The sequence below is a fragment of the Camelus dromedarius genome, chromosome 22 (assembly GCF_036321535.1).
Source record: "Camelus dromedarius isolate mCamDro1 chromosome 22, mCamDro1.pat, whole genome shotgun sequence".
NCBI lineage: Eukaryota > Metazoa > Chordata > Mammalia > Artiodactyla > Camelidae > Camelus > Camelus dromedarius.
In genome coordinates, this window is record NC_087457.1 from 19,674,180 (window position 1) to 19,701,113 (window position 26,934).

At 39.8% G+C, this 26,934-nt stretch overlaps 1 protein-coding gene across 4 annotated transcripts in view; it reads right to left on the reverse strand.

The window, feature by feature from the left end:
- The window catches only part of LONRF1 (LON peptidase N-terminal domain and ring finger 1), a 39,097-nt gene extending 17,876 nt beyond the window's left edge, over positions 1-21,221 (reverse strand). For all 4 annotated transcript variants that reach the window (XR_010377342.1, XR_010377341.1, XR_010377343.1 and 1 more), the window contains exons 1-7: positions 20,409-21,221; positions 10,214-10,332; positions 9,092-9,214; positions 6,107-6,256; positions 5,354-5,594; positions 5,155-5,251; positions 3,756-3,870 (exon numbers count right to left, since the gene is read on the reverse strand). Coding sequence is in view for 1 of the 4 variants with exons in the window: in XM_031440190.2 (XP_031296050.2) it covers positions 3,756-3,870; positions 5,155-5,251; positions 5,354-5,594; positions 6,107-6,256; positions 9,092-9,214; positions 10,214-10,332; positions 20,409-21,132 (1,569 nt within the window). In the remaining 3 variants the exon portion in view is untranslated. The remainder of the gene's footprint in view (positions 1-3,755; positions 3,871-5,154; positions 5,252-5,353; positions 5,595-6,106; positions 6,257-9,091; positions 9,215-10,213; positions 10,333-20,408) is intronic.
- Between the last annotated feature and the right edge of the window lie 5,713 nt (positions 21,222-26,934).

Genomic DNA, 26,934 nt, shown 5'->3' on the forward strand with positions numbered 1-26,934 from the left:
CTTCCAACTGCTAAAAGCCCTCTCACTCCTGCCTGTGAGAAGCCTTACTATCCTTCAAGGTCTGGCTCCAATTTTACCTTCTGAATAAAGTGTTCCTTAATTATTCTTCTGTCTCCCAAGAATCCCTTACCCTTTACCTATAAAAGGCTGTTACCATACATACCCTGCACACCATATTACATGGACAGGGATACCTGGTATCTCTGTAATTAAACTAAAAACTGCATAGGGCCAGGGCCTAGGGCAGAGTGTGTGCGCAGAATTTTGGACCAAAAAAAAAATGCCCCTTAACCAATTTAATAAAAGGAGTGAGGAAAAACTTCTGGGAGACAGTCATAAGGTAAGATAAAGGCAAGCCACCCTTCCTCTACAGACCCAGCAAAGATAAGGGTTTTGTCATTATCCAATGAAGAAGAGAGTAGGAAGTGTGAACGGTGGGGAAATGGGTTTCAGGAGTGGTTTTTAAACTATAGTATGAATCATGGCTTGTAATCATGGCTTGTTAAAAATGCAGATTGCTTTGTTAAAAATGCAGAGCCCCACCCCAGAGTTTGATTTAGTGGCTCGAGTAGGGTCTGAGAGTTTGTTTCTTTTTTTTTTCCTTTTTAAAAAATCATTCTTTTATATCTTAATTCAGCAAATATTTATTAAGCATGGACTCTGGAACCAAAGTCTAGGTATAATTCAAACATCTGCCACTTAATAGCCCTATGCTATTATTTTTAATCCTCTTATTTTTTAATTGAAGTATAGTTGCTGTACATTATATGCTACGGGTATATAGTACAGTGATACACAATTTTTAAAGTTTATGCTCTATTTCAAGTAAAATAAGTCGCAGAAAGAGAAATACTGTAAGATATCACACGTGGAATCTAAAGAAATATGACAACTTGTGAATATAACAGAAGAGAAACAGACTCACAGATGTAGAGAAGGAACTAGTGGTTACCAGTGGGGAGAGGGGAAGGGGAGGGGCAAGATGGAGGTGGAGGATTAAGAGGTACAAACCATCAGGTATAAAATAAGCTGCAAGGATGTATTGTACAACATGGGGGATATAGCCAATATTTTATAACTGTAAGTGGAATATAACCTTTAAAAATTTGTGAATCATTATATTGTATACCTGTAACATACAATACGGTACATCAACTATACTTCAACTTTTAAAATATGTTGTAAAATAAATAAATAAAAAATAAAGGTTATGCTCCATTTATAGTCATAAAATATTGACTATATTCCTCATGTTCAATTTTATTTTTTATTGAAGTGTAGTTTACATTGTTAGTTTCAGGTGTACAGCAAAACAATTCAGTTATACATCCATATGTGTGTGTGTATACACACACATATATTTTCTGATTCGCTTCCATTATAGTTTATTACAAAAAGTTGAATATAGTTCCCTGTTTTATACTGTAAGTCCTTACTGTTTATTCTACACATAGTAGTGTGTATCTGTTAATCCCAAACTCCTAATTTATCCCTCCCCAGCCTTTCCTCCTTTGGTAACCATAGTTTGTTTTCTATCTCTGTGAGTCTATTTCTGGTTTGTAAATAAAATTTGTATCATTTTTTAGATTCCACATATAAGTGATATCATATGATATTTGTCTTTGACTTACTTCACTTAATATGATAATCTCTAGGTCCATTCATGTTGCTGCAAATGGCATTATTTCATTCTTTCTATGGCTGAGTAATATCCCATTGTACATATTTGTCATAACTTCTTTAAGAATTTGTATTTCTAACAAGTTCCCAGGGGGCACAGATGCTGCTGGCCAGAGGAACATACTTGGAGAACCACTGGACTATAGCCTGGAAAGAAGTGCTCTTGAGCAGAGAATATGTACACAAATAACTGAAGAATTTATTATAAAATTAAGCAAATTACAGACATTATAAAAGCAATTTTATTCCCATTTTCTATTAAATCAATAAAGATGTTTTAAAATTTATAACTAATCTATTAATTTGGGAAATACAGCCTCTCTTATGTTACTGGTAAGAGTCTTAAATTTGTACATTTCTCAGGACCTAGGCAATCTGGCAGTTGGTTTTTAGAGTCTTATAAATATGTGGCCTTTGACCCAGTAATTCACCTCACAAAAATTTATCATAAGGAATGAGTCAAAGACAAAAAGCACAGTATACTTAAAAATAAAAAAAAAAAAGTGCCCAACAATAGGAAAATGTTATATCATTGGACTAGTTTGCTGCTACAAAAATCAATCTTTAAAATGTATTCAAATGAAAAAATGAGCAAAATAAAATGACATGTAGGAAAAGCAGAAAATTGTAGAGCATATCAATTTTACTTTTGTAAATATATATTTAGATTTTTACCAATTACACAGGGTGTCTTGGTGTCTTCAGTGTCAGGACACAGGATAAAGTTAGTATGTTAGTTATATTTTTAACTAACAATTATTTCATTTTCCTTAAAACTCCAGACATTTTTTAAGGTGAGACATTTCTAAATTTAAATTTAATGTATCTAAATTTTAATCTAAAAAACCAGCATAATACATGAAAGTATATAAAAACTCTGGGAAATCAGGAAAGACAGCATGTTTAGGGTACTTCACCTGAAAACACTTGAGTATATTAGCTGAAAATATAACTAACAAACTCTTTAAGAATAATGAGCTTTTCACCTTATGTTTCCTGACTTTGTGAACATTCTACATGTGGTCTTGTGTTTTACTACACATAGGCCTGCTATATTACGGCGAACATAACAATACACACATGCTATGATGATATCTATACATATGAGCTGTGTTTCCTACACAGGAAATAACCATGTATTTTCAGTAGCAAAATGGTTTTATCAATTTCTTATTCATATTTGGAAGACACTTTTTTTCCCCAGACAATCCAGAGACAGACTCAATCTCCCTGATAATTGCTACCACTGCAGTTGGAGCTCAGAATTATCAGGCTTTGCCTTCAGCTTTGGGGATCTCCCATCATTGAAGCACAATTGAGAGGGTGCCGCCCCCACTGGTTACAGAAGGTACCACCTGAGATCCACTACTTTACTAAAGCAGGTGGTTAGTGTGGATCACTGACTATACGAGGATGAGTGTGGGAAGCTGTGCCTCCCTCTCTCCTTGCCAGTCCACCACTTCCTACAGCCGTGCGTCCAGTGTGGTGGCCACTACTCACGTGTGCCTAATTAGCTGTAAACTAATAAAACGAAGTTTAAAATACAGTTCCTCAGTCACACTAGCTACACTTCCACACACATGGCCAGTGGCTACCATGCTGGACAGCATACAGAGCATCTCCATCAATGCAGAAAGTTCTATTGGACAGAGTTGTTCTAGATGTTAAGGGGCTGGGACCAGGCCTGAGATCTAGCCTATTACTGGGGGTGTGAGGCAGGGCAGCTGGGTTTCCCCAGTACTGTCATCATGAAAATTCAATATATTCCTGATCAGGTACTTGACCACACCTCCTTTGTTAAAAAAAAAAAAATTAAGTATGGGGGCTTGGTCTCCAGAACACGTCTCCTTTCTCCTATCCTCTCCAAATGTGCTTTTCTCTGACTCTTGCATGTGGGGTAGTGAAACATGATCCTTTTTGGTCACTTAGCATATATAATATAATTTATCCTCAACATAAGCATATATAATATAATTTATCCTAAACATAATCATCACTATTTCTATAGCTGAACAGAAATCAAATGATATTGCCACACTTAAGACCAATAAACAGGTAAATATAAAAATGTTTACCTCTTTTAAGCTTTCTTTGCAAAGGGGACAATATGGTGTGTGATCTAAACAACGCTCAAGACAATTCTTACAGAATGAATGTCCACAGGGGGTTGTTACTGGCTCAAAAAACAACCTGAAATCAACCAAAATACATGTTAGTTTTTATATTAAACTATCCATTGGGAAAACTGAACAAAGTAACAGAACCACAACACTAATCTTTATGTAGAGGAGGAGGAAGGAGGGTGCGGTGGGCAGCAGAGAACGGAACGGGTGGTGGTAAATGCAGTTACATCCTCCTGAACCTTTAAAAGTTTGCAACCAACAGAGATTCCTGCTGGGGGCCTGGAGCTGTACTGACTAGGACAACTGCCACTCACGTGGCTGCCACACACTTGAAATGGGGCTGGTCCAGATGGCGATGTGCAGTACATCTAAAAACCACACCAGACTTCAAAGGCTTATTGCAAAATAAACTATGTAAAATATATCATTAATACTTATTCACTTGTTTTTATATAGATTCTTATTTTATCATCACTTTCAAATTGGCTTTCTTTATAAAATTCATTAAAAATAATCCACTAAATATTACCATTGAATCCTAAAGAAATTTAAGGCTTAATACCAGATGTTGATACTCAAACAATATGGAAAAACTAACTTCCCATACATTATAATTATTTCCTGAAACATGATACTACAGAAGTTCCTAAAAGTATTGTTAGAGGTATAGGTACTTTGGAAATTGTCTGGGTCTAATCCCCTCCTCTAACAGATGAAGAAGTCAAGACTCAGAGTTAAGGGATTCACTCAGAAATACAGCTCGTCACTACTGGCCTGGTGTGGCCAACACTGGGCGCTACACGCAGTTCTCTTGCCTCCCTGCACAGTTCATGTAAATGGAAAATGTTCTTTCAGAACTATCAGTCTCAGTATTATAAGCATTCTATATAACGGAAATGCTTATATCCAATGTTACTTAAAAAGGATTTTAGATTTAAGATATAAAACAAGGCAGAATCACATACACACATCATTAGAATTCTTACCCAAGTCTAAAACCATGGATATATCAGTGTCTCACTAATAACAAAGAAAGCTTTTATAGTACAATTTCCCCAGATACTTTTTATATCTTAGTCATTTGACTCTTACAAGGCTGCAATATAGGCTATGCAAATCCTGACCCCACTTTCTAAGTAAAGAAAAGCTAATAAATAAGGTTCAGAGATTGCATTATATGCCCAAGAAGTGAAAGGGAAACTAGGACTAAAGTTCGTATCTTTTGGTTTTTAATCCAGTATTCTGTTAACTTCACATTGCCTGTTATTACAGAGTAGATTATGTTTATCTACTCTGTATTTTATTTACACTAATATAAAATATTCATCTTTATAAAATTTCACATACTTACCTCATGCAGAGGGAACACTCAAAATCTGAGACATCTATTAATTCTTCTGGGATGTCACCGTAAGTTAATGAAAACGTACAGACTTCACTGGGAGTTTCTGTTAAAAAAAAAAAATAGAGAGGATGATCTTCTTTAGGAAAAAGTTTGAAGGCCATTCTAAATAAACCAATGTGTTTTATCAGTGTAGTGAAATTTTTACCTCCCTGTCTTTTCAGCTTATTTCTTCCATCTTCATTTACAATCACATCCTGGTCTAACAGAGACAACTTTCTTTTCAGCAGAACACCTTTCTCCTGAAGAGATAGTAAAGGTTCTGAGGACACTCTTTTTAAACAGTCCTCTCTGGCAGGCATTTCTGTTGAATTTATAGCCTGTGTTGACCGAGCCCGGTTTAAGCTTCCTTTGACAAGCTCCGAAGTGACTGCTGCTATGTTTTCACTCTACAAAAATACAATACACAAGAGTAACTCACTGTATTTCTTTACAATCCTTATTGCTCTCGCCAAGAATCAAACTGAAATAAAACTTTGATGTCTTATAATTTAACACCAACTTTTAATTCTAAAACCCTGGCAAGTAAATGATTTTTGCCAGTACTTACATAGCCCTGGACATCAGCTGATTTATGTTATAATGAGGTTTAAGTAGTTATGCTAATATAGTTGTTTCTTTCCTCAAGGAAACTAAAATAAATACAATGTTTTATATTTCCCAAGACCCTGAAAGTTTTCTGATGCTCAGGTGACTTAACACTGCGATTAATAAGCAAATATTTTACATAAAAGTTTTTAGTGTAAAATAAAAGGCTACAGATGAAACCCTATTTAGACATGCTTACTAGGTTAAAAGTACCTAAATAGAGTCTAATACTTGAAACCAGGAAAGTGAAGATCATAACCCATAAAGAAACAGATACACTAAGCCTGTGATCATCTTTTCCTCACCCTCTTACCTGCTCTGGGCTAAGCTCACTGGCTGAGTGAGACTCTTCCATTAATGAAGGAAAACCAAAAGGTTTGTTTTTAATACATGGTAATGAACTCCAGGAAGAGTCCTTCAGGCCTTCTTTTAAGTTTTCAGGTGATAATAAATCACATAAAATCTGAAAGAGAAATATTGTTAAAAGTAATGGAAAGTATAAAATATTTGGTAATTTAGTATAGTTACCTAATATTTAAGAATTTTTAGAAAATTTATAGCAAATTTATAACAACTTCGTATGGAGTATAACTTATAAAAATGCCAAATCACTATGTTGTACTCCTGAAACTAATGTAATACTGTAAGCCAGCTCTAGATCAACTTAAAAAGGAAAAAGAAAACTTGTAGCCAACATTATTTTAATGAACAGAGAAGGAACAGGTGAAGTGAAAACCAGAGCTTCCATAATGATGAAAAAAGTCCTGCAAAACCAAGGGGTGCCTGAATGGGGTCAAATTACCCCAAAGAAACCAATCAGAAGACAGGTGTGGGGGTGGTTAGACTGGTGGCCTGCCAAGGTGCTCAAGGTAAAGGCAGGCGTTTTAATACAAGGTTTGTAAAAAGAGCTCTTAAGAGAAGTGGAAAATACCTATCTCTGAATATTAGCAAGCCTCATCCTGTCAAAACAGTTCATAGTTCATTACAATGTATATTTTAAGGCTGGACTTAAGAGTGTTTATGTGAACTTGGGCCTTTAACTACAAAACTCTAAAATTCAATGTGTTTACACTGAATTTAGCTTTTCCCTCAACAAGGGACCTGCACAGGCAATTGCCACTGCCCAGCTTGGGTGGTCACCACAGGGCAGCTGTCCCTTATGGAAGGCAGCTGCAGAATCCAGATTTCTGGGTGCTTCTCTCAGGAATATGTCTAAAACTCTCAAGAATCGGGGTGGCTGAGACAGGAGGAACCTGGCTAGAAGGAAATGCAAGGGATTCAAATTGGTCCAATAAGCTATGTGTACATGTACAGCAGAGCACTTTTTAAGTCTCAGTTTGGAGGTATGGTTTTTCAGTTGTGCTCTCTCTCAACATACAAAAATCAAAATTATTCATGGCTTGTTACAATGTAAAGAAAGAGGAAATATATACAATGTCAACAAAAGTGTGCAAGTGTGCATATTTGGTAGGTGCTCAAGCAATACCCCATTTACTGAACAGACATGTAAATATTTGGATATGTTTTTACATTTCCCCTGGTTAAAAAAAAAAAGGTATTAAACACACAGCTACCCTAGAACCTAGCAATTCCACTCTTATTTACTGAAGAGATAAAAAAACCTATGTCCACAAAATGACTTGTATAAGAATGTTCGCAACACCAACTAGAAACAATCCAAATGAAAATCACCACTAACTGTATCACAAATTGTGGTATGTGCATACAATGGGATGCTTGGTGAACAATAAAAAAGAAAAAAAGTACTGGATGTATCTCAAAAATATTATGTTGAGCAAAAAAAAAGCCAGACAGAAAAAAGTCCACACTGTATGATTCCATGTATACGAAGGTCTGGAATAGGCAGAACTGTTCTTTGGTGATAGAGATCTCAGCAGTAGTGCCCTCTGGAAGCAGGGAGATAGTGGCCTTGCTGGAAAGGAAACTAGGGAACTGTCTAGGGTGATGGAAATATTCCATATCTTGATTTGGATGCTATTACATGAGGGTATAATTTCTCAAAACTCACTGAACTATAAAATCCATGCATTTGATTATATGTACATTGTACCACAATTTGCAAAAAGCATATTGGGGAAAAACAAAGCATTAGTTGTTTTGCATTCACCTGACCTTATTAACCAACAAATATTTACAGAAATATAAGGATATCCAGCAGCATGGAAAATGCAAAATCATAAGCCTCTAAAAAGTCTGCAGTCTCACCAGGGAGATAACACTAGCAAATAGAGAATACTCAGAAAACACAAAAGTAAACCATTTTTTGTTAAATTGGTGCCGACAAACCTCACAAGAGAATATAGCAATGTTAGCTGTATTCATAGGCATTTGGGATCTGAGAAAAATTTGAAAGCTCTCATACTTCAAGGTACGTAAGAATTTCCCAAGGTGCTTGTTAAAACTATGCCCCAATTCTAGAGATTCTAATTCCAAAGATCTGTGGTGGGGCCCAGGAATCTTTGTGTTTACCATGCACCCAAGGTGATTCTGACAAAAAGCTACACTCTTAGAAATACTGCAAAGGTGATAAATAATGTGGCATGTTTAGGGGACACTGAGGAGAGCATCGTGACTAGGCACTGAAATTGTCTTAAGGTAGATTCCCTCCCCCAAGTTTTTTTTCAAATCCTAGTCTTCCCAGATCCCTTGTGGGTAAATTTGACAAAAGCTGAATGTTACTGTCATGCTAGCAAAGCAAAAACTCTGAGAAGGTTCTGAAGAAACCTGTTTAATTGGTTTAACCCAGTGTTTCCCAAAGTCATTTGATCACAGAACCCCCTCCCTTTTTCCTCTTAATTAACATCTACGAACATACCACTGAACAAACTTTGGAAAGTGATGTATGGAGTACTGAGAAAATTATGGCAAAACAAATTGAGTGGGGCAATACTATTGCAACCATGGAAAGCAAGCAAAGCTTAGACCTGAAGTGAAAGGCAAAGGGAAGCCAATAAAAATTCCTGAGCAGGAACATCATAACAACAGTGTTTAATTAAGGATGATTAGTCTGGCTCCCATGGAACAAACTATTAGAGAACATTTAAATTTAACTAAGCAAAAATAATGCATTTAACTATCTCCACATGAAATGTTTTGATTTCAGTAAGAACTTCAGACATTAAATAGATGAATATGAAAACCATTTGTCAAACTGCTACTAAATTTGACTTATGGACATTCCTTACGTTCTCACCCCAAGTTTCTAATTAGCATCTTTAAAAAGACCTGTGTTGTACGTAGACCTGTCTTGAAGTATTACAGTTGGTAAACTGATTACCTTTTCTACTTCTAGCCGTGCGGGTGCAAAATCTTCATCCAGCGCTAAGCACTGAAGAAATAGTTGTAAGGCATCACCTAAAAAACCAGCATCATGGAGGACTTTTCCTTTCCTGAAGTAGACCTTCAATAAAAGCACATATACACAACTTTTACTGATAGAAAAATTTTTTAAATCAGTATCAAGGAAAAAAAGTCTGCTCAGAAATGCTCATTTTGAAACTCAAAATTAGACTCTAAGGAGCCCAGTGCATTTTAAAGGCATATTTACACCCTACCCTGGAGAGGCACTTATGGGGGATCTGAGGCCCAGAAAAGGACTCCAAAACCACATTTCTAAGTATGTGATCTAAGTCCAGAGGGTTCTTTCCTTTTTAACAGTTTTAAAGTTGTCCATACAGATCATTTTCCCTCTTATTCTTAACATATATTTGATGTGTACTAACCAGTCATGCCATCATGGGATTTTGCATCATTTTCCATATTAATTCATAATTTTTAGAGCATCCGTATTATACTGTCTTCAAAGGCACAGCTTTGAATGGAGGAAAGTCACATAAAAGAAAAACTTCTAGTTTAAAGAACATATATGGGAGATGAACTGATTTGGCTTGGCAATTTGATAAGAAGGAGAATTAGTAAACTGATCATACATGGCAAACATACCGCAAGTCTTTTTTAAAACAGCAAAGGCAAGGCAACCTGCTTTGCTCCCATCTATGAAATCACTGCCTCATCACCTAGTTCTGTTACAGTGCCTCGGTCAGTTGTTCAGCCTCAAGGACTTCTTTCTTTTAATAAACCACCTCCACTGATAACCAGTTTGGATTCATCTTCACAATATGGCCAAGTTGTATCTCTTTGAGGAAATGCTGTATACTAAAGTCTCTTTTTTTTTTCTGTGCCTTGAATTCAGTTAGGAAACAAAGGTTCCTTAATAGTTTAAAAAACTGTCAGATGATATTCACCCACTCAAAATATTGACCCTAGATTTCTAAAATTCTATATGTTTTACTTAAAGAATCAACCAATCCATTGTGTTATAACTTACAACCATAATTGAATGCATGTTCCTTACAGCTGAAATTTTTTAATGTATGCAAATGTAAAACAGTAATTTTACCTCAGGCCAATCTGGCAGTTGAAAGAGAACTGCATTTAAATCTTCTATAGCTGCCTTAAACTCTTGGAGACCAGCATATGATTCAGCTCTGTAAATTTTCAGAGTCAAGTCGTTGGGTTCTGAAATAAATATGTTATGAAGGTTTGATTATTTTTAAAAGATTATTGTGTAATCCACAAAGTACATCATACTAGATTAAGAACTGACTTAGTGATCCTAGTCAATAACCACCAAAGTCAAGGTACCGAACCAAGCATAGTACATGTGCAACCCACTAACATGCTGAAATTTATCTATAAGTTATATCAGATCATTGTGAGTAGATTATTGTAGTGGAGGAAGTTATGCTAAAAAGCTGAAAATATTTTTATAATATGAATAAGCACCCCTAAGAAAATGACTGTTTTCTTAAAATAGGTCATTCTGTAAAGGTTTAAAAGACTTATGTCTCAGATGTTTAGAAGATTTGCCTTTTTGTGGTAAATCTTACTTTTCTATACCTCGTTTCAAAGTCTTCATTTATAAAGGACCATATGTGTAGCTATTGCACGTGGAATCCCCATAGTTACAAAAATTGACCAAGGCATAAGCTTACGAGGGCGCACAGTGGTCCTGCTTCTGGAGGAAACGGGTTCTAGAGGAAATGAGTCAGCTTTCTCAAGAGGGAAAAAATTTTAATTCCTGCCATTAATAAGAACAGTATTGGACAGTCCCAAAACAGATTTAATTTCAAATATTTAAGGGAAAAAAATCTCTGTTGATAATTTCACCAGGTGCTGTGTCTCTATTTGAGAAACCAAACTAGTATCCAACAGCACTCAAAATTTCAGGCACTTAGTTGGTTCATTTATACTATAATCAATTACTACAGGTACATAGATTCTAAAACTGAAGACTAAGCCAGAAACTAATTTTCAGTACATCTACAGATGACATTAACTAGACTCTTCTTTTAAAGTTATTCATCTTTGAAAGCTTCGAAAATGTACGCTAATAAAATAAAGCATTCATTGTGGGAAGGGCATAAAGTCCATAGTGCCTCATTATTTAAACAAAACAAAACAAAAAACCTCCTAAATAGCTCCCTGATTTACTCTAGTTTTTAAATGACTGCTTTTCTTCAGAAAACTCTCGATTTAACAATTAAATTAGACAGGCCTTTTTCAGTTGCTGGTGCCTGAGAACTGGAAACACATGGTTCCCTCAAATTTATACCAATGAAAAATTCCAGAAATGGAAAGCTCCATAAGATTAATCAATCAAGAACGAAGAGTCCTAGTATAGAGCCAGACCCTGGAGCAGTTTACAGTTTTTACTTTAGCCCTGTCTTGGAGGAGCTTACAATCTTAACTAAATTCAATTTTGTTGTGAAATGGCGTCATGGGATCTGGATTTGACAAGCGTGACTGGTGTTGGGAAATGGAGAGCGGCCTGTGCTAAACCGTCCAAGAAGGAGTAACCAACGCAGCAGCAGCCAAACCCCGGACCTGGAGACGACGGCAATGAGGACGGGCAGTTTTCCACCCACAGCTGGGGTGCTTCCAACAGCACCCTGGGGACTGCGTCTCCGCTCCAGCACCCCAGAAGAGAGGGAGCTAGCGGTCCAACAAGCAGCCTACTCCACACTCAGTTTGCTTACTGGGCTTTCCTCCTTCTCACGTGTTTTCTTTTACAGCCGGTCCCCACAGCGTGGTGCTGGATGCAGGGCACCTTGGGAGCTCGGGTACCACACCCCTCTGATCAAGGCCTTCACTGCTCTGTGATCCCCCTTATGCAGCTTCTTTAGGGCAGCACTGAGGGAAGGGGCTGAGATCTCCGGCTTTAAAACACCCTGTCCATCTACCACGCTTCTCCACTCCGAGCAAAGCAAAGACATTAAAAAACAAACACCAAACTGTGTCACTCTCATCTCAAGGCACTCAGGCTATGGAGACTCCCTAAAAAACGAGTGTTCTGGAGATAAGAAGAGAGGTATACCCCACAAAGAGATGACGAGAGGGTCAGATTTTAAAACTCTTGCTCCCCAGTTCCTCCTGGGTCATGCTTTCCTTGAGAACTTCAAATGTCAATGGAATACTTATTTTGACTGACTCTGCTGGGGGGAAAAAAACCCTCATCAAGTTGAGTTCAAACTCCCAATATGTTTTAAAAGAGATTAGGGCCATACCATGTATTTCCTTCAAATCCTTCTTAATTCAAAAAAAGAGCCAAATGCACCCACTGAGGCCCTTTGAACAGTCAAAGCACACAGAATGTCTGCCTTCAGTGTCAACTTTTACAAAAAGCAACTGTGGAAAAAAAAAAAGCAATCAGCCCTGGGTGTGTCATTAACTCAAGTTTGAAAGAGGCAACAAATATTTACTGTCTGCTCTCTACCTGGCCCTGTGACACTGGAATGAACAAGTCACCTCCATGCACAGGCCACCAGGAAGGAGCCTGCCTCTCAGTCCACCACTGCAGGTATGCGGTGCCTGGCACATTATAGACTCAATTTTTTGAAAAAGTGACAAAATATCCCGATGTAATTTGGGCTAACTGTACTGAGCATGACTTAACTCCCACACCTTTATCCTCAGTCCTGATTTTTTTTCACCCTACCTTCAGCTGCATCAAAATTTCCAAAAGCCTGCTGTGTTTTTCCTCAAACTCAGTACACTTCCCACTTCTGACCCCTAATAAAGGTGTCTGTTCACTGTATTCTGTTAGAAACACCACTGATCCCGAAATCAAACCTTTACCTTGGTCAACTGTACCTCCTATGTTATTTCTGAAATCTGGCCCCAGTCTTATCCAACCCTACTGCTAATAGCTTTGGTTTTGGCTTCCAAAATATCATTAAGACTATTGCAGTAGCTTGCTGACCACACACCCTGCCTCCAGTTTTACCTATATCCTCACCATCCACATATCAATACCCAAGTTTAGCACAACACCCAAGTTTCTTCCCACCTGGCTCCTGCCTATCTCTGCAGCTTTACTTCCCATCATTATGAACCTCCCACTTGAAGTCCCAGCAATTCCTAACTCCTCATCCTACCCCACGCATGCCATTCTATTTCATCCTTCCTTTCTCACCAAGCTCCCCCCTTGTCATCCCAGTCCTTGTGAGAGCACCCCAACTCCCCTTGATCTGGATAACTTTCTCTCATCCAACAAAACTCAGTTCAGTCACTTTTCCAAGATGCTCTCCTTCGAGGCTACCTCCACTCAGCATCCCGAGAGCACGAGCCTGGAAGTCAGACTGCCTGGATCCAACTTCTGGCTCCACTCACTTGCTGTGACCTGGGGCAAACTACCAAACACCTCCGTACCCCAGTTTCCTCAGCTATAAAACTGAGTTTTTAAAAAAATTATTTTAAGAAACTATATACCATTCTAAGTGATTTACAACCTTCAGAACAATATTATGTGGGTATAACACTGTCTACATTTTTATAGATAAACTGAGCACAGAGAGCTTAAGTAACTTGCTCTAGACCAAACAGCTGGTAAGTGGTAGATTCAAGATGCTACCTCGGGCAGCCTGGCTCCAGAGTTCTTGCTGTTCACCTCTGTGCTAATAACAGTATCCACCTCACAGGTTACTCAGGAGACAAGAGTTAATGTGTGCAAAGTACTTAGAACAGGGCTTGGTACATGTAAGTACTATTTAAGTATTTGCTATTATGATTATGTTCCTCCACTGTATGTGTGTAGCATTTATTCATTTTAAAATCTGGTTTTGAGACCCTCTGTTATTTACTGTCTCTCTATCCTCAGATTCTTGCTTTGATAAATGTTTGCGAAACTGGGGAATTTCATTAAAATCTATCCCCTTCAGCTCCTCAATTCATGCCCTCATTTTCCCTTCTCTTTGACATAGTAATGTTGTGAGTCGTTAGGCAAATAAAAAGACTGAAATAAACTTCTGCTACACATCTGAGGAAACCAGTCTTAAGCTGTCCAAGGCACTTCATGGGCTGAGGAGGGAGAGTTCTCCAGAGTGGGGATTCCTTCTCTGTGTTCCAATCCCTAGGGATATGTGATTAGCAGTAATAGGAGTGTACATGTCATTTATTTATTTCATCTTCAAGAAACTCTTTTTAAATTATCAAAGTTATAAAATGTTACTTATAAACTTTGAAAATAACATAAAATTAATTAAAAATCCTTTTACCACCACAAAGAAATTCATTAAACTCTATCCCTTATGTTCCTTGATTCATGCTCTCATGGACTGAAAAACCACCAGTGTGGACATATGACTACGCTTTTTCCCTGTGTGTATAGATTACATTTTTAATGTGTTGTTTCATGAAATATACCATATGTACTGTGAATAATCTGCTTTTTTGTCCATGATTTTTAATGGCTGCAAAGTATTCCACTCTATACACCATCTATTTAAAAATTCCCTATTCTAATTTCTGCTAATATAAAAACTACTGCAATGAACATCTATAAGCTTTTATATCAGCTTATTTCCTTAGTTATTTTCTATAAAGTTGAATGTGTAGAAAGTCATAGGAGATATAGTCTTCATTACATTCTACTAATCCTCCTTTTATAAAAACTTATTTTACACCCCGAGAAGCTCTGTATTTTTGTTCCCTAGAAAAACAAATGAAAAATAGCATCATTGTTTTCATGTGCATTTCTTCAGGGAGTTTAACCTTTAAAACTATATATTTATTGACTAGTTGGATTGTTCATGTAATTCCTTGTTCATATCCTTTTTCTCATTCCTCTGAGTGTCTTTTACTTAGATTTATTTGCTGAGCTATTTCAAGAATCCAATGGCTAACCAAAATACCAAACTCCTTTGCTTTTATTCCTTTATCAAGTTCAGTATGGCTTGGTTATCAAGTTCAGGACTTGGTTATCACAGTTAAACTAAGAGCTGCCAATTGACAAGCTATTAGTGGTTGATTAATAAAGTTCAGAAATGGTAATTTGGCATACTGCTTTAGATCATAAGTACTGGATTCAGAAGATCTGGGCTCAGATCCATGTTGGATCATTTACCTAACTCTTTGAACCTCAGACTCGTCACCTACAAAATGCTAGTGATAAACTACACCTTCAGACTGTGGTGGACTAAACAAGATCACGCATGTTAACAGTGAGCACAGTGCTCAATAAATAAGTTACTGTTAACATTACAAAACATTTCAAAATAAGTTGATAAAGAAATGAGACTAGATATTGGTACAAGGTATTAGAAAAGTATTTTCTACCTTTTCTTTTATCCAGATAAACCTTAGCCAGATGAGAAATATCTTTAGGGATCAATAGTGCAGACTGAGCAAAAAGAGAAGCAGCATTAACAACAACAACCAAAGAAAAGAAGAAAGAAAACAAGAGTGATCCTATCCTACCAAAGGGAAAAAAAAAATGAACAAAAACTTTGATCTTGCATTTTAGAGTTCTCTAAAATCATTTACCTTCTATAGTAAAACATAACAATTTTGAAAAATGTCTTTATAATTTAAGAGGCAGAATACTATACACATTCATTTAAAATTACACCTGACTATATCTAAGCCCATTAGAAATATTCCAATAGAAGAATTATGAATAAACCCAAAGTTAACATACAAATAACTAGATATCTAAGATAACTGAATTTTAGTAAATCTTGCATTTGTCTAATGGATTAAAAAACAAGTAAAAACATGAAATTTAAAACAGAGCAGTTAATAGTCATTTATATAACCACCTTTTTTCCATCTTCTATATCAATTAGGATGTGCTGTTCTTTATATAAATCAGAACAATTGATCTTTATAGTGACCCCGAGGCACTGCAAAAATCCTTTAAGTGACTTCTGAATTAAAGAAAAGATGAACCAGAGATATATTGCACATATGCTCAGTCTGTTACTAGTCAATTAAGCAATGAGCCCCTTTTCCGGTGATTTTCAATAAATACCAATATGCTGCAGTTTTTAAAGAAACAAAAAAATACAAACTCACTAAGGACAGGAACTTTTGCTCACCTCTGTATATCCAGCACCTAAGATAATGTGTAGTGTACAGTAAGCACTCAATAAATACTTGTTAAATGAAGAGTGAGAATGCTTAAGATTTATGTTTTATATGCTAATTTAAAAAAATCAACTTCTGTCTCAGAAGCAATATCCACATACCAGGTTTCTGATTTCAGTTCTAACTTGGTTACTTGCATGCCTTTAAAAAGTTGCTTAAAATTCTTGGAGCTCTTTTCTTCAGATCTAATTTGCTTACTTACTTGCCTTAAAAAAGTCACTTGACCTCTTAGAGCTTCTTTCTTCAATCTGTGAATTAGGGTTACTAATATATGCCCTCCTAACTCATACCAACTTTTGTAAGAATCAGTTAAGATAATGGAAATCCAAATATTTTGAACTATAAAGCAACATATAAATGTCAATGTTCACTGTTTCAAGCACTTTGCAGCATGTTAGGGCATACATAAGTTTACTGATGAATTAAATTAAAATCTCTTCATGTTAACCTAGTTGACTAAGGTATTATAAACCTTTTACATTTTATTTAAATCTATTCAATATTTACTTATAATTTGACTCATCTTTTTATAAGGAAAGCCTTGCAGTATCTGTATTCTGTTGATGTATGCAAAAAAATTATTAATTAACAAACGTAGGCAAGACTCAGAATTTAACTCTCACTTTGGTAATATTAACGTGGTAGAAAAGAACAGGACTTGTCATTATCAGATTTAGATTTCAAATTTTAGCTAAATCATCTCCTAGCTGTAGCACAACTGTTTTACATTTTTAAAATATTTTAATTAACATTCACCACGTATTTACTTTGTCAGACGCCATTCAAAGCACTTCACCTGTTTTGAATCATTTAATGCTCACAACAGCCCTAGGCCATAGTTACCGTTGGTATCTATCTATGAGGCAGAGACTATTCTCACTTTTCAGATATGTAAACCAAAACAGGAAGGTTAAACAACAGACCTGAGGCCAGGGAGCAGGTGGAGGGCTGTGCTGGGGATTCAAATCCTGGTGGCCAGCCACCAGCCTGCACAGCTCTAACTACCAGGCTGGACTGCATCTCTAACCCTAGGTGCCTCAATTTCCCTCTCAGGATAAAGTACTCCATAGGATTCTTTGTGAAGATGAGATGATACAAAGAATTTTTAAATACTTGGTAATAGTCAAGGACTATATAATTAGTATTCAAGACAATAATTTCCTTCTGTAAGTATTTTAAATAAACTGTTCTCCCCCTCATGACCTTTATTTAAAAAAAAAAACAGTTCAAACTGTAAATTACACTGTTCTGTTGTTTTCTTTCGAAGGAAGAGTGGCAGGTCAGTGTGAAAATTCATTAAAAATAAAGAGAGCATAGTAAAGTGGGATCACTTGAATAGACTCTTAAGAACAAAGATTCAAAGCAGGAAAGACTTTTATATAATATCCTTGAATAATAAAGAGACAAAGTTATGAAACATCTGAGAGTTAATACCAAAAGATCAATGGATTAAATGTTATCTAAATATATTTCAATTCAACAGAAACTTATGTAATCTCAATGGGGACGTTCTGATTTTGGCAAAGGTTTTCAAGCTTTCCTTTCTTGTTGACAGGGATTAAATTTGGATGTGTGTGGGCCAACTGTAGACTAGATTATTTTTTTCTAGTTAATAGTATTTACTTGTTTAATTGTAAGAATTATATGAAGAAATTATAGCGAAGGTCTTTTTCCACTGTCAACAATAATGAAGGTATCATTAGTAATTACAATTGTATGATTATATAAATACATTTCAAATGTCTATCTAGCTAACCAGCTCTAAAAAAGTTACAGCTTAACTGTACAAACAGACTTATAACTCTACTAAACCTTTGTATTTATGCCCTTATAAACTGATACACACCTAATATATGTACTTTACTAACTATAATTTATTAGGACTAAGGTTGTCTATCTACCACTGTGCACCAAAAATTCAAAAGATGAAAAAAGTTATCCTCATTAGTACCATTCAGACACATTTTCTAGTATGGAATTAGTGATTTTTTTAAAAGACCTAACAATGAAGGGAAAATGAATGAATGAAGTGAGTCAGGAGGCTTGAGTTCTAGTCCTGCAAAAGTAGAATTAAGCAACTAAATGGACAGAATTCCTATATGCAATCTGCAAACTGAAAAAAATCAGTCTTTTTCTGTTAAAAAATATCCTAAATCCCAGGCCCCAAGTCTTCTTTCATTAAAAGATTATTGGGCATAGAACACTAAGCCAGATCTTAATTAGCAAATGTGCTCACTGTTCTTCCATGGATTAGGACCTGAATTCTTATGAAATGCCTAATTTAAGAGGTCAAACCACTAAATCAGTAGTAGTTGATACTGAATGTTGCTGTCAGTAAGTTTCATCCTTTCTTTTACACTAGTGACCAAAAAAAAAAAAAAATTCCTTGGAAATTTATGTTAAACATTTTCATTGAATGAACTATCAAGATAGAATGAACCCTGGTCCAACATTTAGGAGAACTGGAGGACATAGTGTTGCCTCTTCAACCAGCTGGCTGTGTGACTGGGGACAAGTCATTTCACTACCTCAGCTTCTGTTTCTTCATTTTTAAAGTAAGGACCATGTCCTAGATGGTCTGTACTTCCCCATTCATACTCTATTCACCTAGAGAGGCTGAGGTGCCTCAGTATTTTGTAGTCCAAATAGATCTCTTTTGTTCTGGCTCTATCGTTCTATTTTATAACTGCTGCTCCCCATAAAGATACTGAAAGAATATGAAAACATCCGAGTTTGTGCTTTGAACTCTAAAGGTTTTAAACAACTCAACATACTTACTAGTTCAAAATGACTAAGCACTTAGGGTAAAAGACCAAAAGATACTTTCAGTTACATAGTTTATAAATGCACTTAATACCTAACATCAGTTTATATTTTGTAGTCTATGTTCTTGGGGATTATTTCCCCAAGTATTATTCATGCTTGTATAGACACTAATCTTGAAATATGCTTATTTAACACAAGGCTAAACAGTGACAAAGTTGACATTTTACCCCTGATCATTGTGTGGGAGGCTATCCCGTACATCATCGGATGTTGAGCAGCACCCCTGGCCTCTACCCAGTAGATGCACCAGCACCACTCCCACAAGGCGAGGCAACCAAAAATGTCCCCAGATATTGCCCCAGATAATGTCCCCGGGGGCTAAAATTCCCCTGGTAGAAAACCACCGATTTAATGAACAACTCTTCATTTTACATAGCTAACTCACTCTGGCAATGTCCCTTTCCAAAGCTTAAAATCATCTTAAGAATCGTGCTAGCTGAGGTTAGGAGGCAGAAACTGCTTCTTGGAGGCGAAGAAATAGACAAAAGATCTTCAAGGCCTTTCTCTACACAGCTTGATTCCAGTTGAAATGCAAACAGAAGCGTGACAACTAGATCAGAGACTACCTCTTTATCTTTACCGTGAACCAGGTGTATTCGAAAGCAAGCACACGTGTGTTTCTTTAATAAGCACGATTTGAAATAGGCTGAAACCCATCAAGAGCAATCAACTCTGCAGGCCTTTTCATCTAAGACTTTTAACACCACTGGGCAGCTCTGACCCCCGCCCGAAGCCTGGCGGCCGGCGTGGCCTCGGGGTGCGGGGTGCGGGCGCCAAGCTCCCGCCACGCCCACCGGACGTCACCCGTTACACAACGCCGCCCCCCCACCCGCCCCAGCTTATGCAATTCTGACCCTCGGGGCTTCCAATTACCCTGGTGTCTTTTGTGGGAGACCGAGGTATACGCTGTACGCCTAGCCTCGCCTGAGGATCCTCTCCCCGCCCCGGCTGGCGTCCCCCCGTGGCGGACCCGGCCAGGCCCCGGAGGCCAATTACCGGAAAGAGGGCGGCAGGAAGCGAGCGGCGCTCGGGCTCGCCCAACTCCCACCCCATCCCGCGCTCGGGCGGCCTCGCCCGGCCACCCCGCTCCGCTCTGGGCGCGCCCGCCACAGCGCCAGGCCGCGGCCGAGGGAACCCCGCGCCGCGTCACAGTCGGCTCGTGGGCGATCCCCACTGTGACCGAAGCACCCCGGGGCGCCGCCCCCTCCCACCGCGTCCGGGACCCGAGACCCTACCGGCGGGCGGCAAGAGGTCTCGGGGAAGCTTCCCTGGGGTGCAGACGAGCGCAGGGCGGCCCGCCCGTCGGGGAATGGAGGGTGGGGTCGCCGAGCCCGCGCGGTCACCTGCTCGCAGTGCCTCGCAGGCGGCGGCCAGGGCCTCCCGGTAGCGTCCTTGCTGCAGCAGCTCCCCGAGCCGGCCGGCCGCCCGGGCTCGCTCTCGCTGGCCCGGGAACCACTTCTCTGCCAGGTGGTTGAGGACGACGCTGGTCCTGAAGCCCGAGACGGTGATGGCGGCGTCCAGAGGCGGCGGCCGCGGGGAGTTCCCCTCATCATCAGCGACTGAGGTGGGGGCGGGCGGCAGCCGGTCCCGGCAGAGGCGGCAGCGGGCACGGAGCTGTCTCCGCAGGCAGCGGCGGCAATAGCTGTGGCCACAGGGCACGGTCACCGGCTCGCTGAGGAAGCCCCGGCATCCCAGGCAGCTGAGCAGCCCGCCGGCGCCGGGGTGGGCACCCGCCGCCGGGGCCGCGCTCCAGCCCAGCCCGTGGCGGAGCCGGTAGTTGAACACCAGGCAGTCCACCAGGGTGCCGAGGCACTCCGGCCTGACAGGGGCCCCGCGGCGCAGCGCCGCCGCGTACGCTTCCAGCGCTCCCTTCAGGTGGCCGCCCAACGCCAGCAGCTCCCCACGGCGGAGCAGCAGCTCCCAGCGCTCCGACTCCGCGGCCGCGCGCTCCAGCCGGTCACCGCCGCCGCCGCCGCCCACTTCCCAGAACCGGCCCCGGCTCCGCGGCTGGGGGGCCATCTCCTGACTCCCTCGTGGGGAGCTCCTCGCCACGGCCGGAGAAGACATGGCCCGCGGAGGACTACTCCGCCGCCGCCGCCGCCGCCCGCCGCCACGGTCCCGGAGCCTCCGGGACGCGCGGCTCCGCACGCGGCCCGCGAGCAGGGGGGCGTGGCGCGCGGACTCGGCGGGGCGGCGCGCGCCCGGGAAGCCCCAGGGGCGGGGCTTGGCGGGCGCGGGGCGGGGCCGGTCTGCGCGGCGTCGCCCGGGACTCCCCCGCACCGCCTGCGGCCGGGTCCCCAGGGAGCCGACCGCCAGCCCCGCCCTTACCGAAGCCCCTCCTGGCGGGAGACGAGAGGTCAGATGATCCCCCAGCGGGGATCTAATTGGCTTCTCGGGAAAGAAGGGCCTAGCTGGTAACTGAACAAAGCCCGAAGGAGCCTAGACCTCCATCTCCCCTGCTTTCTTCCTCTGACGCCCCCCTCATCTGCTGTGGCTTCTCCGCTAATCCCTGCTTCGTGGGCGCTCTTCTGCCAGGCGGCCTGCCTAGCGGGACTGAGACCCCAAATCGCCAACCCTCCGCTGACATGAACGCCCACCTGAGTGGGGACCCGCCCCCTCTTCCTGGCCCCTGGGAGCCTCCAAGTGTAGACTCTCGGTCAGGTGCTCGTCTGCATTTTCACTAGTTTATGCCCAAGTTACAGATGGACACATAAAGGCGGAGATCGCAAAGTCAGTCTGATTACTTTGTGATTCCCCTAGAGTAGGTCAACTTTAGAAACAAAATAACCCTACTCACCTACCTGACCCGACTCCCTCCAGAGGGTAAGGCAAGTTTCCCAGGTGTCAAGTTACTGCCGCCTTTCTGGTTTAAAACTCGCCCCCCCCCCCATCTTTAGGGAGGAAGCCCACAGGTTCCTCTTCACATCTCATTTACTGCTCCACAGCTGGCTAAACCTATATTTGGCTTTTTAAAAGAGAAGGCACCAGGGTAAATGTCTTTCACTTGGCAGTCACCGTTATCACCGCAACCTAAGCAGGATCTGCAGTTTTACCGATAGAAGAGAAAGAAAATGATCTGGGTTTTGTGTAATGGGTTATATTTCCTCTAAATTTGGTGGCAGCGAGTTTAAAGCTCTCTGTTGAAAATATTTATAGATTTGATTCTAGGGTACCAGATTGTTAATGCTGTCCTTTTTCAAATGGTTAGAAATAGTGGCCCAGAGAGGGAAAGTTATCTGCCCAAGATCACACAGCTAATAATATATGTATGTTTTAAAGATCACTTTACTCTCATTCCACTATTATTTGACCTTAGATAAAAATATTTCACTTGAGATTTTCAAAATGAAGATGCTAAAAGGAATGTTAATTTGAGCATGCTGTGTCTGAAACTGGTTAACAATTAGCATCCCTCTTTATACAGATAGGCTCAAAACTGCTTTGAGTTACATATGTTTTTACTACACAAGGAGCAAATCTGGAAATTTCAGAGAAGATGTATACAGAGTGCCCCAAAGGGAGCAAGGAAAAAGCTGAGGAAAAGCTGAGCCTCCTGTTCCAACAGGGTGCAGAGTTCATTCATCATTCACATTGAACCTGAAGCAAATTACAGCTGAGACTCAAAGAGCAACTCCTAATCATTTCAGGTGGGGGATATTGGGAATAATTCGCAAGCCTAACCTTGAATCTGATCCTAGCCTCCTGAATTACTGCCTGCATTCAATAAACAGAAGAATGACATTAGTCAGATGTGCCCACACGCTCATTTGAAACATGACGCCATAACTAGTAAAACAAATATCCATGTGCCCATAGACATTTACTTCTGTGATGCATTCCTGTCCTTAGCAGCCACTTGCAAAATGTACAATAGTAAATACTTAATACATGTGTTTCAGATGACAGGAAAAAAGAATAAATTAATATGCTTATATTCTTTATCAAATATAGTTCAAATCAGGTTTTATTATGGAATTTTTCTCCAAAGTAAAATGTATACTGCAGAAAATAATGTGAAGCCTCATTTGTCCTTTGGAGTTTCTTTCCCCATTAAATGTGACAAATAGCCACATCTGCTTCTGGTGTGAAATAAAATAGTACAATTATGATAATGTGAGGGGGAAAAAATGGGACCGTAGGAGGAATCTTGCCGTGTTCTTCTTGGCATTTGTGAATGGTTATAATTCATGTTTGCTGGTTTATATATTTACATAACTGGTTCTCATTTATGTAACTCATTTATGTAAGAGGTTGTACTGCCTCTGTGGCCTTTGTGTGCTCCACAATTTCCCTCTGAATCAGGAAGTCTGGTGCGAAACAATCACTGGCTCTAGGACAGGTCACTCGTCTGTCATTCTTTGCCACCAAAAGAGAATATGTACTTAGATGCGACTGCTCTTTAAATTCAGAGGAGAGAAAAATTAGTATCTTTCTTCATTCATTTTCTAAAATTCAGACTTTGGTCTCTGAGTCACCCAGCAGGCTGCCATGGAGGAGAGGGAATCCTGTGAAAAGAAAAAGAAAAAGAAAAAAAAAAAAAAAAAAAAAAACGGGCCAGGAGGAGTAGGATGGGGTGAAACTCTCCTCTCTTTCCTTTCCAGCATTACTGGCTTGTGTCTTTGCTAACGAAGTAGTAAAATCATGAGATTTGTATTTCATTTCAGTTTTTCAGTGTCTTCCAAAATAGATCAGTTATGTAAGAGAGTAAGAAGAAAAGCATATCTGTTTCCTAATTTGGAAAATGCTTATCACCATCATTCCCTGCGTATCCCTGCCCTCCCCCACCCCCACCGCACCAGAAGGAGACTTTTCCTGATATAGTTAGGTAAACTATTTGAGAATCACATAACATGATGCTTTTCTTGTGCACTCGTCAGCTGAAGATGTGTATTTGAACCTCCTTTTTCTTTCTTTCTTTCTTTTTTTTTGCTGTGGGTGAATTTACCATTTGTTTCTTCACATTCTTACCATTAAGAGAGAGAGAGAGAGAGAGAGAGAGAGAGAGAGAGAGAGAGAGAGAGAGAGAGAGAGAGAGAGAGAGAGAGACTGAATTTAACCTTTAAAGAGCCAAACCAAATTATGTCCTTTTCCTGATTCATTTCAGTTGGTAACATTCTACTGAAAGCACTGAAAACAGTAAATTCAAGAATGGCATATAATCAGTACAGACTCAATAGCAGATCGATACAGAAAGCACAAATGGAAGGGACTTTAGAGCCCACCTTCCCTACCCTCATTTTATATCCCTGAAAACACTCAGATCTGAGAAGCTGCTGGTTTAACAGGAGTTATACTAGACATGGAATCCTGAGACCTGGTCTTGACCGTGTTGATGCCCCTATAGCTGAGAGGAAGTCACCTGAGCCTTGTTTGCCATCTATAAAATGACCGAACTGGAGCACTCTTTCAGGTGACTTCTGCCTCTGGAGCTGAGTCCTAAGGGCTTGTTTGAACACAAGGAGAGGAGGCAGAGAGTTTCCCAGACACAGGAATATAGCAACGTGACACCTGAAGAAAATGCAACAGCAGAAGGTGAAGGCTGAGAATGGAAGAGGAGGATATCAAAAGCATACTCTGTTGGTGTGCACCCAGCCCTGTCCCGAGGAGGGGGGCCACCTCTTGGACGTGACCATTTTCAGTCGCTTGTCAGGGATCCCCCACCACACACACCTCTTCACCCCTACTATAAATCTGTGAGAGACTGGAGAAAAGCTGGGGGATGGGGTGGGGAGCTGGTTATATAACTTGGGCATTTGTGGGGAAGTTTATATAAGATGCTAAAAATACAGTATATGATTGCTCTAATGGTGTTCTAAGTGAAGAGTCCTAATGAGGACAAACTGAGTAGGTTAAATAGAGGTGATGCTAAGTAGATGTCTAAACCCAGCTGCCTGCAATGACTACTGTCTAACCAAGTTTATGACCCATGATTAAAATATTCTGTTATCCCCATGGGGAACACTGTCAAAGTGCTCAAGGGACACTACCCTCACCAAGGGCATCATTCTTAATTCTTCTTTTCCAATACTAACTATATAACTCACATTCTATTTTATTGGTAGTCAAATTGATAACATGAATGCATTTCCCAGTATCAAGCTGTTAAATAGAAAATGACCTTGGAATAAATCCCATTCATTATTTAACAAGTTCTAAGAATTAATTACAAATTCCCCTAGCATTCTCTATTCTCCTTCCTTGTCCCCACCCCTCACCTTAGCACTTATCATCACCTGACATATATATATATATATATATATATATATATATATATATATATATATATATATATATATATATATATATATGTGTGTGTGTGTGTGTCCTCTAAAATGTAAACTTGAGAACTGGGATTTCTGCCCATCTCGTTCACTGATGTGTCTAGCACTGAGGACGCTAGATAATCATTGTTGAATGAGTCACACACAAATCAATGATATCACCTAATAGTTTTCATTCTCGTCAGTGATAAAAATACATTTACCATTAACACACTAGGACAATTTATATTCTTCATTTCTTCTCCTTCTCCCATACTTCCCATCTGGCCTGCCAGAAAATGCTTTTAGTTCTGCTTTCAGAATATATACAGAATTTGACCCCTTCTCACTGTTCACTCCATCCTCACCACTACCCTGACTTAAGCCCAGGATCTCTCCTCCTAAAATAACACAACTGGTTTTGATATTCTTTAGGCAAGAGAAAAAATTTTGCAAGTAGTAACAGACATAAAGCAAATTATAATCAGCAAAATATATATGTACATATGTATACATTTATCAAGAAAACAGAAATATATAACAGTCTAACATAGCAAATAAACCTTTAATAATTTGAAACTTATAAAGCACTACTCATGAGATAGAGCCTAGCATTATTATTGACTATTATTACTTAGAAATGCTTGCTAAACTCCTGGGAATATCAGAAAGACTGAAGATTTGAGATTTGGTAGGATGCCTATGAGGGTCAAAAGATCTTAGAGTCATCTCAACTCCTCTTTCTCTCACACTTATGTATGGTGGGCCAGAAAATCCTTTCGGTTCTACCTTCAGAACATCCAAACTCTGACCCCATCTCACTCCTCCCCTCCCACCGCCCAGGTCCAAGCCACCAGCAGCATCTCTCACCTAGGTTGCTGCAAATGGCCTCTCCTTCTGTCGTTGCACCCTTTCATTCTGTTACCAGCACAACCAGAGTCATCACCTTAAAACAAACAGTCCGCTCCTCAAAGCACAGCATTTATTTCTCATTTTAACTCAGAAGAAAATCAAAGTCCCAACGATGACCCAGAAGTCAGTACTTGATCCATCCTACCCTGCAGCCTTTCTGCTCTCCCTTTTCTCATGCTTCTCCAGGCACACCGGCCTCATCAGGGCCTTGGTCCTTTCTGTTCTCCTGGCCAGGGATGCCCTTCTGCTAAATATCCCCGAGGCTTTCTCTCTTCCTTTAGACTTTTGGGCAAATGGCACCTGTGATGTCTTGCCTGATTTCTCTGTCTCTTTTTCCTGTTTTTTTTTTTTTTTTATCTTTAGCATTTATGCCTAACATACTGTATGGCATCTTCATCTTATTTATTGTTTGTCTCCCCCAAGGATATAAACTCCACAAGGGAAACTTCATGCATGTAATAAACTGCTTTAGTCACACCTGGACTTTCAGTGTCTAGAACACCCAATAGATCCTCAATAAAAAGCTGTTGAATGAAAGAAAAAGGGCTCTGGTGCTCCACACATCGTGTATACAGACTGTACACATGTGTGTGCTCTGATGCTCAGCTTCTGCTTGTGCTGCTATGGCCGCTGTGCAACAGCTGGAGGGGAGAGTGAGGTCTACGGATGTAAGAATGAGGAACAGAACCTCTAACAT